Source organism: Bombina bombina, chromosome 6 (genome assembly GCF_027579735.1).
Source record: "Bombina bombina isolate aBomBom1 chromosome 6, aBomBom1.pri, whole genome shotgun sequence".
Taxonomy (NCBI): domain Eukaryota; kingdom Metazoa; phylum Chordata; class Amphibia; order Anura; family Bombinatoridae; genus Bombina; species Bombina bombina.
In genome coordinates, this window is record NC_069504.1 from 663,689,092 (window position 1) to 663,710,092 (window position 21,001).

The following is a 21,001-nucleotide window of genomic DNA, read 5'->3' on the forward strand; positions in this document are numbered from 1 at the left end:
CATTCCATTGATATAAAATTGTTATCTTGGAAAGTTCTATTTTTAATGGCTATTTCCTCGGCTCGAAGAGTCTCTGAGTTATCAGCCCTACATTGTGATTCTCCTTATCTGATCTTTCACTCAGACAAGGTAGTTCTGCGTACTAAACCTGGGTTCTTACCTAAGGTAGTCACTAACAGGAATATCAATCAAGAGATTGTTGTTCCATCCTTGTGTCCAAATCCTTCTTCAAAGAAGGAACGTCTTCTACACAATCTGGATGTAGTTCGTGCCCTCAAGTTCTACTTGCAGGCAACTAAAGATTTTCGCCAAACTTCTTCCCTGTTTGTCGTTTATTCTGGACAGAGGAGAGGTCAAAAAGCTTCTGCTACCTCTCTCTCTTTTTGGCTTCGTAGCATAATACGTTTAGCCTATGAGACTGCTGGACAGCAGCCTCCTGAAAGAATTACAGCTCATTCCACTAGAGCTGTGGCTTCCACTTGGGCCTTTAAGAATGAGGCCTCTGTTGAACAGATTTGCAAGGCTGCAACTTGGTCTTCGCTTCATACTTTTTCCAAATTTTACAAATTTGACACTTTTGCTTCTTCGGAGGCTATTTTTGGGAGAAAGGTTCTTCAGGCAGTGGTTCCTTCTGTATAATGAGCCTGCCTATCCCTCCCGTCATCCGTGTACTTTTGCTTTGGTATTGGTATCCCAGAAGTAATGATGACCCGTGGACTGATCACACATAACAGAAGAAAACATAATTTATGCTTACCTGATAAATTCCTTTCTTCTGTTGTGTGATCAGTCCACGGCCCGCCCTGTTTTTTAAGGCAGGTACATATTTTTTAAATTATAATTCAGTCACCACTACACCCTTGGTTTCTCCTTTCTCGTTGGTCTTTGGTCGAATGACTGGAGGTGACGTAGAGGGGAGGAGCTATATAGCAACTCTGCTGGGTGAATCCTCTTGCACTTCCTGTAGGGGAGCAGATAATATCCCAGAAGTAATGATGACCCGTGGACTGATCACACAACAGAAGAAAGGAATTTATCAGGTAAGCATAAATTATGTTTTTCATGCAGGACAATGCTCCATCACACGCGTCCAAGTACTCCACAGCGTGGCTGGCAAGAAAGGGTATAAAAGAAGAAAATCTAATGACAAGGCCTCCTTGTTCACCTGATCTGAACCCCATTGAGAACCTGTGGTCCATCATCAAATGTGAGATTTACAAGGAGGGAAAACAGTACACCTCTCTGAACAGTGTCTGGGAGGCTGTGGTTGCTGCTGCACGCAATGTTGATGGTGAACAGATCAAAACACTGACAGAATCCATGGATGGCAGGCTTTTGAGTGTCCTTGCAAAGAAAGGTGGCTATATTGGTCACTGATTTGTTTTTGAATGTCAGAAATGTATATTTGTGAATGTTGAGATGTTATATTGGTTTCACTGGTTGAAATAAATAATTGAAATGGGTATATATTTGTTTTTTGTTAAGTTGCCTAATAATTATGCACAGTAATAGTCACCTGCACACACAGATATCCCCCTAAAATAGCTATAACTAAAAACAAACTAAAAACTACTTCCAAAACTAATTAGCTTTGATATTAATGAGTTTTTTGGGTTCATTGAGAACATGGTTGTTGTTCAATAATAAAAGTAATCCTCAAAAATACAACTTGCCTAATAATTCTGCACTCCCTGTATATATATATTTGAATATATATATATATATATATATATATATATATATATATCAGTGTCCGTAAAAAAGGAAAGTCCACTTCAAAATAAACAATATAAAGTTTGTGTATTCAGGTGTTAGGCTTGCTCCGCTTGTGTCCACGGTGTGGTGAGTCAGGATATCTAGGAGGAGGAGAAGACAAGGGGCGCCAACATAGTGTAAATCGTATATATGTGATGTAAAACAATAATTTGCATAAGATCTACTCACAAATAAAGTAGCACCTTGAATGAACTAGGTGCGTGCAGGCAGGCTGACATTCAGGACCAGCAGTCAGTACGCTGGAGGTCTCACGCGTAGCAAATAAATATTACGTTTTTAAGCCAGACCCGGTTTTTTGCTTCTCTATTATTGCTACTTGCAGCTCTTCTTTCCAGTGGGATTTTTAACCAGCACAATCTTCTATACTGACTCTGTCAGTTTGCCTGGGATTAAGCTCGACTGTGTGAGCAGCACTTTGGAACACTAGCACAGCCGTTTGAATTCCTTCATTGGCGATCCGGCTTTCTCCATTATCCACAGCTGTTTTTCCCTCTACATTCACCTACTTATCCATAGGTCTCCCGGGTGAGACCTCCAGCGTACTGACTGCTGGTCCTGAATGTCAGCCTGCCTGCACGCACCTAGTTCATTCAAGGTGCCACTTTATTTCTGAGTAGATCTTATGCGAATTATTGTTTTACATCACATATATACGATTTACACTATGTTGGCGCCCCTTGTCTTCTCATCCAGTATGTTAATAAATTGTAGGACTGCAGAAAAACTTACAGTATGCAACTACAATATATTTTTGCCACCCCTGGCCTAGATGCTAATTTAGTTGTAAATTGTACCTAAAGGGCCACTAAACCTAAAATCTTTCTTTCATGATTCAGATAGAACATACAAATTTAAACAACATTACAATTTACTTCTATTATTTATTTTGCTTCATTTTTTAGATATCCTTATTTTAAGAAAAAGCAATGCACATGGGTGAGCCAATCACATGAGGCTTCTATGTGCAGCAACCAATCAGCAGCTACTGAGCATATCTAGATATGCTTTACAGCAAAGAATATCAAGAGAATAACACAAATTAGATAATAGAAGTAAATTAGAAAGATGTTTAAACATGCATTCTCTTTCTAAATCATGAAAGAAAAAATGTGGGTGTCATGTCCCTTTAAGAGTAAAAAAACACTTGTGCATATTTTATAAAGATTTTTATTGTTTCCACTGCGTAGTAAAATGTACAATGTTAAGACCATCTATGTCTCAGAAAGCATTTGTTGAAGTCACACACATACCTAGCTATAAGGCAGAAATCAGAATGATATATTGCAATTTGAGTGAGATCTAATTAAAGTAATATTAGATTTGTATGCAGTCTGATCAGTGTCAGTTGCGTATTTAGTTTTCGTGCTGGCGTAAAATTCCCATCCCAGGTTTTAGGCCTTTTTTGGCCATAATATTTTTCGCCAGGGTGTAATGTGACTTTTCATTTCACAATTAAATGTTTACCAGGGCATTCAGGACACTTGCATACACTCAGGTGGGTTGAATTAGCACTTGTGCGCACCGTAAAGATGTGAGCAGTAATAATATATATATATATATATATATATATATATATATATATTTATGTATAGTGAGACATAACAAGAGAACTCATCCTGGAAAGTAGCCAGGTTGAAAAAAAGACAGGGAAACAGCACTCTTTTGAAGGTAATCAATATTTTACTAGCATAATTCAATATACATAAATTGTAAAGGAGATGGCATATGGGTGTCCTCCCTCCGCCTTTGCACTGCAAGGATAGGCAGAATCCACCGTGTGTGGAAGTACAAAATCTAATTGCAACAAAAATATATTACTAAGAAACAATACTATAGGACCTATCGAGTCCAATAGACAAAACCTGACCGGTCAGGGGATGTGCGAGACAAATTGCCCAAAATTGTAAATGCAGCAAGATGCAGAGCTGGCTAAAGTAAAGCCTGTCACACTTCCTACACCCGGCTGCACACAGCACCCCTGTGAAGAGGTAATTGCTGGGCAGGTTAAACGGAATGTGGGATCTAAGAAAGTAATGACAGCCTTATGACAAGCGGAATATGATTATCAGGCATACCTTGCAATATGTACAATATAGAAAATATATACAGAGGGAAAGTGTGTACCAAAGATCAACTACACCCTGCTGCATCCGACACCTCTCTCAGGAGGTATGAAAGGTCGGGCAGGTTGTGTAATGGGATCTAAGTGATCAGATGGAGACACGCCCTCAGGATATGTACATGGGTTAATGAGCCATATATTTCAATCTTCATATGGAAATAACATAAGTAAACTCAAAAACAAGGCATAGGTTGATGTCTGAAATGACCAATTGACACATTGAAGCAAACAGCGTTAGTATATGCTATGCAGAGAAGCAAAAGAATGTTAGTACTCAGCATGCATCCATCCATTTGTTATTAGATGAGCTATGATCCTTGTAAGTTCTTAAGGAGAGCCGTGCCCCCTCTCGACAGAGTGGCGTTTGCCAGGTGCGAAAGTTCACGCACATAAGCCAGAGCTGGTTAGTACAGTTAGCGGCAAGGAATCTAATGACAGTAAGGAACCATACGACCTGATAGATTCAGTGGTTTGTCGGCCGTGCCAGGTAGCTGTAAGTCCATGACAGTAAATGTCAGGTGTTGATCCGGACTTTGCTTCTAAATGTGCCTGTTAAGAAACCGCAAGGCTTGTTGTAAGTTCTTTACTTTGAAATCCTCACACGCACATCACGTGATCCGGTCGGCTGGACCTATGCCGACGCGCGTTTCACCCGTGCATCCAAGTTGCTTTACGGGCTTCGTCAGGGCGTGATATATATATGGAAGGCAAAAGAGAGCACTCACCGTGAGTAAAGGTGATTTATTCCATATAGTAAACGTTTTTGGGGTGTGACCCCGTCATCAGACAAGTGACAAAACAATAAACTTTATTTTTTTCACTTGTGAGTGCTCTATTTTGCCTTCCTTGAATACTTTACTGTGGGGTGCACCCCGGCTTGCTATTGGAATAGTGAGTGCTGGCTTTTTGCACTTATATATATGTGTGTGTGTGTGTATAGTTAAATATTAAGATAGAAAAAAGTATATTACTACCCAGCACTCACTCATATAATATATATATATATATATATATATATATATATATATATATATATATATATATATATATATATATATATATATATATATATAAACCTCTTATTTTATATATGGAGTATTAACTAATTCATGCTATAATTAATGTATAAGCAGCATACCAAGCAACAACTAAAATTGCAAATATACCACCATGGTGAAAATAAAATGTCCAAGAGGGTATTGAGTCTTAAAATTCAATGTCTCATACCCTCCATAGATGATATAACATGGGCAATAATATGGGCAAATGTCATTAATAAGACTGGGATCCAAATTAAGTTCCTTTCCAATAAGGTTTATATGCACTAAAGATGCATATAATTCGGAGACTCTATATAGCCATTTTATTTTCACCATCGTGGTATAATAGCTCTTTGCAAATTTAGCTGTTGCTTAGTATGTTGCTTATATATTAATTATAGCATGAATCCGTTAGTACTCCATATATGAAATAGGTTAATTATACAGTAGTTGTAACCTGCACATCGATCTTTGTTTGATTTTTGACATATTATATGAGCGAATGCTCATATAATGTAATATACTTTTTTCTATCTTAATATTTAACTATATATCTCAGTGTCCGTAAAAAAGGAAAGCTGCCAGTACCCAATATGGCGCATAATAAGGCCGAGAGGGGGGTTAGAGAGCTGTTTGGGGGGGGGGATCAGGGAAGTTGGGGGCTAAGGGGGGATCCTACAGAGCAGAATTATCTTTTTTTTTTTTTTAAATCCCCAAAAAACTCTTATTTTAGTACTGGCAGACTTACTGCCAGTACTTAAGATGGCGGGGACAATTGTGGGGTGGGGGAGGGAAGAGAGCTGTTTGGGAGGGATCAGGGGGTGTGATGTGTCATGTGGGAGGTTGATACCTACACTAAAGCTAAAATTAACCCTGCAAGCTCCCTACAAGCTCCCTAATTAACCCCTTCAATGCTGGGCATTATACACGTGTGGTGCGCAACGGCATTTAGCTGCCTTCTAATTACCAAAAAGCAAAGCCAAAGCCATATATATCTGCTATTTCTGAACAAAGGGGATCCCAGAGAAGCTTTTACAACCATTTATGCCATAATTGCACAAGCTGTTTGTAAATAATTTCAGTGAGAAACCTAAAATTGTGAAAAATGTAACGCTTTATTTTTATTTGTTAGCATTTGGTGGTGAAATGGTGGCATGAAATATACCAAAATGGGCCTAGATCAATACTTTGGGTTGTCTACTACATTATACTAAAGCTAAAATTAACCCTAAAAGCTCCCTACAAGCTTCCTAATTAACCCCTTCAATGCTGGGCATAATACATGTGTGGTGCGCAGTGGCATTTTGCGGCCTTCTAAATACAAAAAAGCAATGCCAAAGCCATATATGTCTGCAATTTCTGAACAAAGCGGATCCCAGAGAATCATTTACAACCATTTGTGCCATAATTGCACAAGTTGTTTGTAAATAATTTCAGTGAGAAACCTAAAGTTTGTGAAACAATTTGTGAAAAAGTGAACAAATTTTTTTATTTGATCACATTTGGTAGTGAAATGGTGGCATGAAATATACCAAAATGGGCCTAGATCAATACTTTGGGATGTCTTCTAAAAAAAAATATATGCATGTCAAGGGATATTCAGGGATTCCTGAAAGATATCAGTGTCCCAATGTAACTAGCGCTAATTTTAAAAAAAAGTGGTTTGGAAATAGCAAAGTGCTACTTGTATTTATTTCCCTATAACTTGCAAAAAAAGCAAAGCACATGTAAACATTGGGTATTTCTAAACTCAGGACAAAATTTAGAAATTATTTAGCATGGTGTTTTTTGGTAGTTGTAGATGTGTAACAGATTTTGGGGGTCAAAGTTAGAAAAAGTGTGTTTTTTTCCATTTTTTCCTCATATTTTATAAATTTTTTTTATAGTAAATTATAAGATATGATGAAAATAATGGTATGTTTAGAAAGTCCATTTAATGGCGAGAAAAACAGTATATAATATGTGTGGGTACAGTAAATGAGTAAGAGGAAAATTACAGCTAAACACAAACACCGCAGAAATGTAAAAATAGCCTTGGTCCCAAATGGACAGAAAATGAAAAAGTGCTGTGGTCCTTAAGGGGTTAAAGAACCAGAGATTATTGATATAACAGTATATTCAAGCAGTAGTCTGCATTCACTATAAATGTAAGTTCATGCTGCTTCTCTGGTCCTTGAGACTTTCCCTTGTTTGATCTCCCTTCCAGACAACATTTTCATTGACTCATTCAAAAACTTCTGTCTAAAATAGGCTTTGAGTTAAAGGGACAGTCTACACCAGAATTTTTATTCTTTTAAAAGATAGATAATCCCTTTATTACCCATTTCCCAGTTTTGCATAACCAACACAGTTATAATAATATACTTTTAACCTCTGTGATTATATTGTATCTAAGCCTCTGCAAACTGCCCCTTTTTTCAATTCTTTTGACAGACTTGCAGTCCAGCCAATCAGTGCCTGCTCCCAGATAACTTCTCGTGCACGAGCACAGTGTTATCTATATGAAATACGTGAACTAACACCCTCTAGCGGTGGAAAACTGTTAAAATGCAATCTGAAAGAGGTGGGCTTCAAGGTCTAAGAAATTAGCATATGAACCTCCTAGGTTAAGCTTTCAACTAAGAATACCAAGAGAACAAAGCAAAATTGGTGATAAAAGTAAATTGGAAAATTGTTTAAAATCACATGTTCTATCTGAATCATGAAAGTTTATTTTGGCCTAGACTGTCCCTTTAATGTTTCTTGACATTTGTTTCTAACATTTTATCCTGATAAATGTGAAGAACCTATATACCCTAGATGTGGTTATTTCTCTACATATACATAGGACAGGCAAATGTGTCAAGAACAACTTAAACTGATCCCACAATAACATTGTGAAAGCTCTGTTCTGGTAAACAGCACAAATTCAAGATGGATTGTTTGATTTCAGTTTTGATTTTCATCTGATCAAGTAACAAGGGTACCAGTGCCACTGGGATTAAAACTGATGGGTGTCTGTGCTGAAGCCAGATTTGAAAGGAAAGATTTATTTCTGCATTTGATGCTAAGCAATTGTTTATTATTATTATTTATATTATTAGTATTAGTATTATTATTAAGCAAAAACCACCATTAGATTTTACTACCCCACTCCCTTATTTTAGATAACCCATAGAATGGGTCTTTCACTCCCTCCTGAAAAAATTGGGTTTCAAGCTTTGAGTTTTCTTTTGTTAAGTACCATTTAATTTCCAGCTTTTGTTTTATACTTGTATTGGTATGTTCCTTTGTGCAAATAGAGCTATAGGAATTGTCCTTATACGCTAGTGAGCAATTAATTCCTGGGGATTAGTTGTTTAGAAACGTGCTTTTCTTATTTCAGAAACTACTTTAACCCCTTCACTATCGGGAATTCCAGAGAATTTCTAGCATTTTTGCTATCGCTCGTTTAAACAAAAACAGAGTCTTTTTATATGTGTGTATGTATATGTATATATATATATGTGTATGTGTGTGTGTGTGAAGTCAAGAACAATCACCAGCGTTAAACCTTTTTGTAGCGGTTTTTGATATTCTACTCTTTTTATAAGGCTATAAGCTGCCCTAAAGCTTTTTTATCTCGGTATAGGTAAGAATCCCTATTGTATATTGTAAGCGTATTGCAATACCAGAGTAAACTAAAGATATGTCTTATTCAGTATATACTGTACAATACACTATTAACAAGAAACTTCTCGCCCACCCAATATGATTAGCGTGCTGCCTTAGTATTGACACAGTGTACCCCGTCACTGTTAGAAATAATAAGAAAAGTGCAATCAATAATGGTAACAAGGCTCTCTGATATAGTCACTTTTTTCCAAAATACAGTTTGTCAAGATCCTCCAGAGTCACAGGCAGTCTGGTGTTAACTGCCTGTGACTCTGGAGACAGCACAGTTTCCTGAGAGTGTTATAGCACCCAGGGCTGAGCATGTTGCAGGGTCATGGGATGTGTACCCAGTCCAGTCTGAGAGTGCAGCCCCCTTCCATGTTTTGTATATGTTTAGGGTGATTACATAAGTACGTGTACCCAGACTTGTTCCTAGTTTGAGCCTGCATTTGTATGGCTGTATTAGGGACCCTGGTTTTGGAAGAGACCTTGACATGGTACCTGGGCTTGTCCCATTTGGCCAAATGCGGTAACCAACTCTTCCAGTTTCACTTTTAATCTTAGCTGAGAGCTAGTAAGCGAGTGCTGGACTTTCTCTGTGTGTTGTATTAATTTATTTTTTAATTTTCCCTATGGGCCTTGCACCCAGGCTTGTCTGGGGTTAACTGCCTGTGACTCTGGAGACAGCACAGCTTCCTGAGAGTGCTATAGCACCCAGGGCTGAGCATGTTGCAGGGTCATGGGATGTGTACCCAGTCCAGTCTGAGAGTGCAGCCCCCTTCCGTGTTTTGTATATGTCTAGGGTAATTACATAAGTCTGTGGACCCTGACTTGTTCCCAGTTTGTTTGATTGAAAGCTTGCATTTGTATGGCTGTATTAGGGACCCAGGTTTTGGAAGAGACCTTGACGTGGTACCTGGGCTTGTCCCATTTGGTCAGATGCAGTAACTAACTCTTCCAGTTTTGCTTTTAATCTTAGCTGAGAGCTTGTAAGCGAGTGCTAGACTTTCTCGGTGTGTTGCGTGTGTGTGTGTGTGTGTATGTATATAAATATATATATATATTATTTTTTTATAGTTTTAAGGTCTTATTTTGCAGCTTTTTTTGGTATAGCAGAACTGCACAAATTCGCATTCAACATTTTCAGAAACTTTAGTGTTAAGACCTGCCTTCTTCCGCATTCCTATCATCACGAATGATCCGAATGCACATGCCTACTTTTTTAGATAACAACCGAACCATTTATAAGACCCAAGACATTACTTGTATATAATTTAGTGCTCTCATATCAGCCTGTTCTTTATATTCTCTGAATCTGTTAGGGTGTATCCACATAAAAAAAGATTGTCTTTTGTATCCACAAAGTGAATAATTGTAATTTTGGGTAATAAATGGATGTTGTTGTTTTAAAACTCCTTTGATATTTCAACCTTTTGATGGTGTAGTCAATAGATAATCATGTTTTGTAAGTAGAATAAAAGACCATGAAATGCTTTTTCAGTCTTGGTCTGCATCCATTCAAACCATATAGCTTTTATACATCTGTGTCAGACCTGTAGGTTTTATTGCCTGAGTGAGGGAGCACCTGGGTGTGAATCATTTTACATGCCCACAGACTCCTGTAAGGCTCTTGTATGTGCAGACTTATAAATAGACACATGTCATACAAAAGGCTCTGTGTTTAAGAGAGAGCTGGGTTTGGGTGTGTGATTTATTTTTCCTTGTAGTAACTGAATGAAAGATTTCAAGGACATCAGTCTAATCTGTTAGCAGCAATCTTCCAAATATTCTTTTTACTACAATTTTTAAAAAAATAGCTCAAGAACGATGCTATTTAAGACCATTTTAATCAATGCATTATTTCTTTGTAGACAGACAAGGCTTTTCTAATAAAAAAAACTATGGGCTAGATTACGAGTAGAGCACAAAATTGCGCTAACGCAAGCGCGATATTTGTGATCCACTCGTAATACCATTTCTGACCTCTGGTGCTAATTGCTACCGCATGCTTGCCCGTTTGCGTGCACGCTATATATTAGCACTCCATTTGTAATCTAGCTCTATATTGCACTGTTTTGCTGGACATTGTGTATAAATGTGTTCTCAGTCATAACCCAAAAGTAGGAGATAAGAAATGTACATATTACTTTTTATGTAAAGAGTCTTTGAAAGGCTACATTAGCAACAATATTTATTTAAAACTAAGATATTTTTGCACAGTAATTAAAGAGACTCTGCACTTAAATGCACAGTATTTAGAAATATTGTGTTTTGTGTTTTTGTAGATTTAACTTGTAGCTTATATTGCTAAAAGTTTCAGATTTTGTTACATTAATTAGTTTTTATATTCATAGTGTGCTTTTCATATAATATTATTGTATTTAGTTTGTCAATTTTGAGAGGGTTCTGGAATTTACCATTGACTTTTATAGAAGAAGGTTCATTTTTATATAACTATTCCTTCAGGAACAGAACTGAGGGCTACCTGTACAGTGTGTATTACTGGCTTACACTCACAGCACAGTTGGTAGATCTTCATTTTTAGCAAAGGAATTTGATCTATAACCTTAGAATTAGGATTTAAATCCGTTTGAATTTGATAGATTAGATTTGCAAAGTCAATCTTACATATGTTTAATATTGTGTTGTTTTGAGGAAAGGTGAAATATACTTAGGTTGTATGATTTTTTTTTTTAATGAGGCTTTGCTGATATCTATCAAACTATATGTAAAGCAGATACAAGTTGTTTTATGTTTTTTACCTGTCTGAGGGAGAAAGTGCTTTACAAGTAAATGTTTCAGTGAGAGAAAGACTTTAACAATTGCCATGGAAACAGAACAAGGGTGGTCATTTTTTACAAATTCTTCAAATTGCTTTAATCCACTTCACTACAATCAAGACCTTTTTTTTGTTTGTTTTAAAAATGTGCTGAATCTAAAATAGAAAAGATTTAAAATATTAAAGTACAGATATTCAATGTATACATCTATATGTTTTGGAAGTGCTGATTCTACATTTTTATCCCTCCTTTTTTTCTCTCCTGCACAGAATGGGTTCCCTGGTTTTCTGCAGAAGGAAGAGCTGCAGTCTGGTATTGATGCCGCTAACGGTGCAGCCCAGCAGTATCAGCGCAGTAAGTACCCAGGAAGCCAAGATCTCTGCTTTGCAACTTGGTGTGATGATGCCAGGAATGAGTCAGGGTTGAGTCAGAGCGTTCTCTCCCTGGTTCATTTTTCTAGAAGCCACTAATACATGGCACTGCTCCCAGATGTGCCCCTCCCCACCTACATTAACACTTTAATGAGAACAAATTACTCTTCTATCCATACAGCAATTAGTTATTTTTTAAATTATTCTTTATGCTAATGGTTTAACTATAGCTGCTGTAAGAAATCAATGCCTGTCTGTATAGATGTAGCATTTATCAATGTAAAGTAGTTAGGGTTTATGCAGGAAAATAAGTTTGTAACATCACATGACAGAGAATTTAAAGGGACACTAAACCCACATTTTTTCTTTCATGATTCAGATAGAGAATACAATTTTAAACAACTTTCCAATTTACTTCTATTATATAATTTGCTTCATTTTTTAGATATCCTTTGTTGAAGAAAGAACAATGCACATGGAGAGCCAATCACACAAGGCATCTATGTGCAGCAACCAATCAGCAGCTACTGAGCCTATCTATATATGCTTTTCAGCAAAGAATATCAAGAGAATGAAGCAAATTAGATAATAGAAGTAAATTAGAAAGTTGTTTAAAACTGCATGCTGTTTCTAAATCATGAAAGAACATTTTTTGGGTTTAATGTCCCTTTAAACTCTTCCTTTAATGCTATGAAACCAATACAGTAATTCTTCATAGATGCACTAGTTAATATACACATGACTTTTTAAACTTAACATGAGTAAGTCTAAACTATACTGATGATCATTAGCCCCCTAAAGACTTACATACCCATCATACACATATCTGATGGAGGAGGCAATGGGTTTGGAGTTTACAATAAAATATATTTATATATAGGATAAACCCTTTAACTGTAATTTGCAAACTACCACTGGTACTTAAAGGGACAGTAACATCAAAAAACTTTTGTGGTTTAGGTATATCATGCAACTTAAAAAACTTTCCAATTTACTTATATTATCTCTTAGTATTCTTTGTTGAAAAGCATACATAGGTAAGCGTATGGGCAACAATGAACTACTCGGAGATAGATGCTGATTAAGGGCTACACATATATGCATCTTGCCATTGGCTTACCTAAAATGTCCGGCTAGTGCCTAGTAGTGCATTGCTGCTCCTTCCTTAAAAGATAGTAAGAGAATGAAGCACATTTGATAAAAGATGTAAATTGGAAAGTTGTTTAAAATTGCATGCTCTGTCTGAATGATACATTTTAAAATTTTTAGTTTCATGTCCCTTTAAAGGGTAAAAAGAAACTTGTATTTTTTTTGTGTTAAAAAATGAGCTCACAACAATATTCAGATATGGGAAAGCTGAATATCTTTTTAACACTTTATAAATGTCCTTGCAAGCAGTCACCATTAATCATTACTTTAACTTTTTTCCTCAGGATTAGCAGCTGTGGTCAGAATTAATAAAGCTATCAGGAATGGTGTTGCTGAAGAGACCGTGAATGAGTTAATGAACCCAGATGCCCAACTTCCAGAAGTTTTCCCCTTTGCATCAGAACTGTACCAGAGGGAGCTGGTCACATTGCAGCAGCAGAGTCCAGAGGTAATGTGATGATTTATCAACACTTTTCAGCACAGCTGAATTTCATAAGCGTTGAGCCTTAGCATGGCTCTCAAAAAAAAAGTTGGCTTTTGAAAATAATATTAAGCAAAAAAAATATAGCTATTACTGTAATTAATAGTGGTAACAGCTTTAAAGTAGAAATTGGTAAAACTATAACACTGAAGCAAAACAAATTTATGGGAGCGAGGTGTAGAATTTATACTGTTGGAAGTCAGGTTTGAGAATTGTAAGCAAGTGTTATTTTACTGAGGATAGCTTCTTTTAGAACAAATGATTTAACAGATTATACTAATAAAATAACTTGAATGCAATGGTTGGCTCAAGCATACCTCAGAGATATTGGATGTTCAATTCCAGACCATCGCAATAAAGAGTCAAACTAATTTTTGGGTTTCCCAGTACATATAAAATTATACTTACACCATACCGTGGTCTATTAAAGGGACACTGAACCCAATTTTTTTCTTTTGTGATTCAGATAGAGCATGCAATTTTAAGCAACTTTCCAATTTACTCCTATTATCACATTTTCTTCATTCTCTTGGTATGTTTATTTGAAAAGCAAGAATGTAAGTTTAGATGCCGGCCCATTTTTGGTGAACAAACTGGGTTGTCCTTGCTGATCGGACAGCACCAATAAACAAGTACTGTCCATGGTTCTGAACCAAAAATGTGCTGGCTTCTTAGCTTAGAGGCCTTCTTTTTCAAATAAAGATAGCAAGAGAATGAAGAAAAATTGATAATAGAAGTAAATTAGAAAGTTGCTTAAAATTGCATGCTGTATCTGAATCCCGAAAGAAATTTTTTTGGTTTCAGTATCCCTTTAAGTGTGCAATAGCATTATGTCTAAAAAAAACAATGTACATAACATAATTAAAAAATACTTGCTAAAAAATGCGAACCATCATCTGAGCCCACAGTGAGTCATAATCTTTGGTTGAGCGTGTGAATGTATGTATGTATGTATGTGTGTGTATATATGTATAAAGTAAGATAAATTTCATCTTGAAGAAGGCCCGTATGTGGGCCGAAATGTCGACTTTGATTTTCTACAAATTAAATTTTTGTAATGTACAAATAAACATATTTACTGTCTCTACAAAGAATCCTGAGTGTGCCCTTCTTTACATAAATGTATACTATGTTCCTTGAGGATTGCACCCAGGTTGTTAACACACCGCCAAGGTTGGAGTGCTGGGCCACCGACTATATATATATATATATATATGTGTGTGTGTGTATGTATTGGAAAAATTATGCACATAGATTTGCTTGACGCAGGGTTGCCACAAACCTTCAAATTTGTAAAAAACGCAGCACATACTTGATTCACTGTTTCAAGGTCAATTAACTAACATATTTAAAATAATGAGCAGCTCATTTGTGCATCAAGCAACTATCTCCTTCTACATATGCTGCCACTGACCTCATTTTGCTTGAATGTTTTATTTGTTGTGCCCTCTCCCCCCCTATAACCCCCTTGTGCAAATGTCTGTAGACTTCCATGGTTTCTCAATAGCAAGGGCAGCTACCTAGTTTGGAAGTGGATATGTTCTTATAGATTGCAGTCAGTGCTGGAATTTGGCTTTTATTTCTTCCTTTAGGAATATACCGAAAGACTTTTAGTCAGCTACCTGTATTATATATTTGTTTTCTGTTTCTAGTTAAACGTTTAAGTAGTTATGTTATGTTTGATGTTTCATTTGCAGTATATTTGTTTTATTATTTCTGTTCTGTGCTAATAATGACCATGATGTTCCTTTGCTAGGGTAACCTTACCCACCCAGAGCTCTCAGTTGCTGTAGAAATGCTGTCTTCAGTGGCTCTGATTAACCGAGCATTAGATGTGGGGGATGTCAACACCATAGCAAAACAGCTGACCAACCCAGTCACTGGCCTGATGGATGTAGAGGATGAAAACCTGCAGAGGTGTGTACAAGGCTGGGCTATGACTTATTATCCAGCTTAAAGGGACACTGAACCCAAAATTTTTCTTTTGTGATTCAGATAGAGCATGCACTTTTAAGCAACTTTCTAATTTTCTCCTATTATCAATTTTTCTTCGTTTGCTATTTTTATTAGAAAAAGAAGAACATTTAAGCTTTTTTTGGTTCATGGAATTGTCCTTTGATGGATTCCTGTGTCAGCCAAGTATGCAATCGTCATTTTTTTATTGGCCGATCAGGACCCCAACATTTTTTTTGCTGCTGCAAGCTTGTAGCATTAGCTACTAATTTCACTTTATTGAAGGTTATAATGCTATTTATCTGCTCTTCCTGAAGATTTTCCCTATAGAAAATAAGGGGTTAATTAATTAATATTATCAAATAAATAATGTTGTCAAACTTCTGCTGAACAAAATGACCCCAGGAACTATTCTTGGATTCACAGGTGGCCACAGTGCACATATTCATTAAAGGGCCATAATACCCAAATGTTGAAACGCTTGAAAGTGATGCAGTATAGCTGTAAAAAGCTGACAAGAAAATATCACCTGAACATCTCTATGTAAAAAAGAAAGATATTTTACCTCAAAAGTTCCTCAGTAGCCACATTCCATTGTAAAGGACTTCTAAGCAGCAAATCAGTATGTCTGTCCCGGGACAGCTAAGGGGTTGAGCCTCATGCACTCTCATGTTATTTCCCTATTCAGTTTAAAGGAAGTTTACTATGAAATCTCATGAGAGTTAAGTCAAATCTCATGAGATCACAGTAAAAGAGTTCATGGCCTCAGCACTGCTGATGCGGATTGACTGCAGTTCATTTCTTCATTATTATTTTTTTACCTGCAGCTGGGAGCAGCTGAGTATAACTTTTTACACAGAACTTACTCTGCTGAGCTGAGGAGGTAAAATAACTTCCTTTTTTACATAGAGATGCTCAGGTGATATTTTCCTGTCAGCTTTTTACAGTTATACTGCATCCGTTTCAAGTAATTTAGCATATGAGTATTATGTCCCTTTAAGTTTTTATTTATTATTATAACAATTTAGTTACAATTGTATTATTTGTATTTGTATAAATGCAATTACCCTTTCATATATTTTAGAGAGACATTAAAGTAAAATGTTTTTATATATAAAACGGTATAAATTATTTTTTGTTTTTATATTATGTATGCATTTAATATCCATTTAAGGGTTTAGTGTATATTATATCTCCCATGATTCATGTTTTGTTTGATTGTTATCCACTATTAATGGGAAATACTAGTGGGGAAAAAATTAAATGACATAGCTTAATTCTCTAAAGCATGTAATTTTAGTATGTAATTTTAGCACTGCCAACACTGCAAGTCTATGTGTTTCATCCCTGCAAAAGTATTAAACACATAGTTAAAGTACTGCAGGAAACTGCTTGTTGGTGCACCAATCAGCAGAGGTATTTACCTGATTTGTTCACTGGCTGTTTCCACTTTGGACCAGCAGCTCTCTGTAGCCCCTTTATGGGGTGGAACATATAGACTTGCAGCATCACTATTGCTAAAATGACATGCTCTAACAAATTATACCATATATTGTTTTCACTAGAATGATCCTTTAAGTCCCCATATCACATACTGTACTTATGTTAATGCATTTCTATGCTGTCTATAGATACATTGATGAATTAATCAAGCTTAAACACAAAGCAAGGGAGGAAGGAAATGAGTTTATCACATGGAACGATATTCAAGGGTGTGTGAATGAAGTTAATACAACAGTACATGAAGAACATGCACGTAAGTTCCATTGTATTGTCATGCTGATATACTACATTATGCGTTTCCTGATTAATGTCATTTTGAGTTGATGTGACCAGTATAATGATTCTAAAAATGCAGAAAGGAAATATCTACCTTTTTTATCTCATATTGGTATAAATAAATCAGTAGTCAGCAAATTCTATCAATTTCATTAGAGAAAATAATCTGCCTAAACTTCACCTAATTTTGTCAATCCATCTTGTAGCACAAATCATGTTTTATTCATTTATTTTCATTCAATGTACTTTGATCTTGCCTGTGATTGTAAAGCAAAAGAAATACATTTTGTCATACAAAGATGCAAAAGAAGAAAAAAAAATATTTACAAATTATATTTGTAAATAGTCTTAGGTTTAATTTAAATGGATAGGAAAGTTAAAATTAAAATTGCATGATTCAGCTAGACCATGTCATTTTAAGACATTTTTAAATTCACTTCTATTTTCAACTAGAGGGAGCTAGTTGGTGAATGGTGTCTGCACATATTTTGTTTCTTGTGATTGGCTGGCTAGATAGGATCAGCCACCTCCCATTAGTGCATTGCTGCTCATTGAACAAAGGATATCAAGGGAATTAAGCAAATTTGATAATAAAATTAAATTGGAAAATTGTTTAAAATTGTATTTTCTATCTAACACCTGAAAGAAAAGAAATTGGGTTTCATGTTCCTTTAAACAAAACAAAAAAACAATGAACACTTTAGTATGTTAAAGGGACAGTCTACGCTAGAATTTTGTATTGTTTAAAAAGATAGATATTCCCTTTATTACCCATTCCCCAGTTTTGCATAACCAAACACGGTTATATTTATATACTTTTTACCTTTGTGATTACCTTGTATCTAAGCTTCTGCAGACTGCCCCCTTATCTCAGTTCTTTTGACAGACTTGCATTTTAGCCAGACAGTGCCCTCTCATGGGCATAATGTTTTCTATATGGCACACATGAACTAACATCCTCTAGTTTTGAAAAACTGTCAAATGCATTGAGATAAGAGGCACCCTTCAAAGGATTAGACATTAGCATATGAACCTACATAGGTTTATCTTTCAGAAAAGAATAACAAGAGAACAAAGCAAATGTGATTTTAAGAGTACATTAAAGTTAAAATTGCATGCCTTATCTGTATCATGAAAGTCTCAATTTGACTAGACTGTCCCTTTAAGAGGCACTTAGATTTAGTGTTTAAAAACAGTTCTCTTAAAGGTATAAAAAGCGAAGATAAAAAAATAGTAAAATAATTACTTATAACTATAAATGCCATTATCTTAAAAAAAGAAAACAGTTTATGAATTAAAGAGACAGAACATGCACAGTTAAGAAATGTTATTTAAATTTTAAAACCATAAAACAAAATTCAAATGCAATAAAAAGTTACACTTGCATTAAAATACCATAAGGGATGATTTCTCCCAACAATTATCTCTCTGGCCAATCAATAGCCACAATGCATTTCAGAACCATGCCCTTTCCTCAGGTGTCAGTTTTTGGGATACATCATCCATTAATGCAAGTTTAACTTTTTATTTTATTGGAAGGATAGGTTGTTTGGGAGATGGTACCGACGCATTAATTCTAGTGACTATATATTTGTTTGTTTACCCTTCAGTCCCTGAGCATGCTGGGATATGCATTACAATTATATAGACCGGGAATATTCAGCATGAGATTCTGTGATGTTTTTACCATACTTATTTTCTCTGGTCCATAAGCAATGCACTTTCCCTTCATTTCCAGTTATATTTTGCTCTTGGGTCAAATAAGGCCATGACTGCTTTTTATATGCATTTAACATGATTCTGATTGTGTGCTAGAACATTTAAGTTTAATAGACGAGTATAAATCTAGCACATTTTTTCACTGGTGCTGAAATATGTTAACATGAAACCCTGAATGCTACAACGGTAATAGTATCATTTCTGGGGATTTTTTGTGAAAGTAAATGCTCTTTTCTTTCCATAAGGCAGGTAGAGTCCACAACTTCATTCTTAACTGTTGGGAATACAACACCTGGCCACCAGGAGGAGGCAAAGACACCCCAGCCAAAGGCTTAACTATCCCTTCCACTTCCCCTATTCCCCCAGTCATTCCTTGCCTTTCTTTACTAGAGGGACGCTAGCTAAGCCTACTACTATCCCTCTTAAGGATAGCTCTTCCTTTAGAGAACTTATGAATAAGAATATGGAAACTTTCCTAAGGAGAATGTTCCAACACACAGGATTTTTATTTCAACTGGCTGCAGCAGTGGCCGCGGTGGCCAGGGCCGCCAACTACTGGTGCGACTCCCAGTCAGAACTTATCGAGGTAGAATCTCCCCTGGAGGATATTCAGTAGAGAATTAAAGCTTTAAGAGTAGCTAATTCTTTCATCTGTGATGCGAATATGCAGATTATTCGCCTGAATTCTAAGGCTTCAGGTTTTGCAGTCCTAGCCCGTAGGGCTCTCTGGTTGAAGTCTTGGTCTGCAGATATGACTTCTAAATCCAGGCTCTTTTCTCTTTCTTTCAAGGGGAAGATTTTATTTGGACCAGGGGACTCCATCATCTCTACGGTTACTGGAGGGAAAGGTGCCTTCCTACCACAGGATAAGAAGAACAGACCTAAGGGACGGCAATCCTCTAATTTTCGCTTCTTTCGTTCTCACAAATTCTAACGATCTCAATCTTCAGCCAAACCCGAGCAGCCCAGGAGCACTTGGAAGCCTGCTCAGTCCTGGAACAAGTCCAAACAGACAAAGAAGCCCGCCGATAACAAATCGGCATGACATATATCTCTTTCCTCCATTACCTCTTCTCCATCGTGTGGTGGCCCGTATCAAACAGGAGCAAGCATGGCTCCGCCATGGAGTCTCATTCTTGTTATTCGTGTGTTGCAGCAGGCTCTGTTTGAGCCCATGCATAATGTTGACATTAAACTGTTGTCTTGGAAGATTTTGTTTCTATTGGCTATTGCCTCTGTTCGCAGAGTCTCCAAAATTTCTGCCTTGCAATTTGACCCCCCCTTACCTTGTTTTTTTTGCAGATAAGGCGGTTTTACGTACTAAGTTAGGTTTCCTTTCTAAGGTGGTGTCAGATCGCAACATTAATCAAGAGATTGTTGTTCCTTCCTTGTGTCCCAATCCTTCTTCGGCGAAGGAACATTTGATTCACAATCTAGATGTGGTTTGTGCCTTAAAGTTCTACCTTCAGGCTACTAAGGAGTTCAGACAATCTTCATCTTTGTTTGTCATCTATGCGGGTAAGCGTAGGGGTCAGAAGGCCACTACGTCTTCCCTGTCTTTCTGGTTGAGAAGTGTCCTCCGCCTAGCTTATGAGATGGTGGGACAATAGACTCCTGAGAGGATTATGGCTCATTCCACTAAGAGCCGTAGCTTCTTCCTGGGCTTTTAAAAACGAAGCCTCAATGGACCATATTAGTAAGGCAGCTACCTGGTCCTCCTTACATACTTTTTCTAAATTAAACGAATTAAGTCGTGGACTCTCCCTGCCTTATGGAAAGAAAACAAAATTTATGTTTACCAGATAAATTCCTTTCTTTCCTGGCAGGGAGAATCCACGACCCCTGATATAGAAAAGAAAGAAGGCGCCACAATAGTGCAGGGTCAATGGTATCAAAAATTCCCCACTCAGATAGCCCGTACTTACAGACTCTAAAGCACTGAACAAGTGCTATATGTGCATTCTGGGATCTTAGTCGCCCAGTAAACTGCTCAACGATCAGCTGCTCCTCCACGAAGCCTCAAAGCTCTGGCAGTCAGTGTAATGCCGCTCACACAGGTAAGCTCACTCCTCAGTTAAAAAATTACCGTGGCTATTTCCGTCCACCAGTAAAGAGATAAGAGAAATGTGTGCATATAAATTTAAAAGTATATAAAACCGTGGCCAAGTCTATAGTAAAAAGACTTTATTAAAAACCAA

The 21,001-nt window shown here is 36.7% G+C and overlaps 1 protein-coding gene across 1 annotated transcript in view; it reads left to right on the plus strand.

Moving 5' to 3' along the window:
- Positions 1 to 21,001, plus strand: part of IQGAP1 (IQ motif containing GTPase activating protein 1) — a 274,725-nt gene that overhangs the window by 178,154 nt on the left and 75,570 nt on the right. Inside the window, exons 11-14 of the mRNA XM_053717739.1 lie at positions 11,621 to 11,705; positions 13,156 to 13,319; positions 15,109 to 15,269; positions 16,937 to 17,061. Coding sequence (XP_053573714.1) covers positions 11,621 to 11,705; positions 13,156 to 13,319; positions 15,109 to 15,269; positions 16,937 to 17,061 — 535 coding nt within the window. The remainder of the gene's footprint in view (positions 1 to 11,620; positions 11,706 to 13,155; positions 13,320 to 15,108; positions 15,270 to 16,936; positions 17,062 to 21,001) is intronic.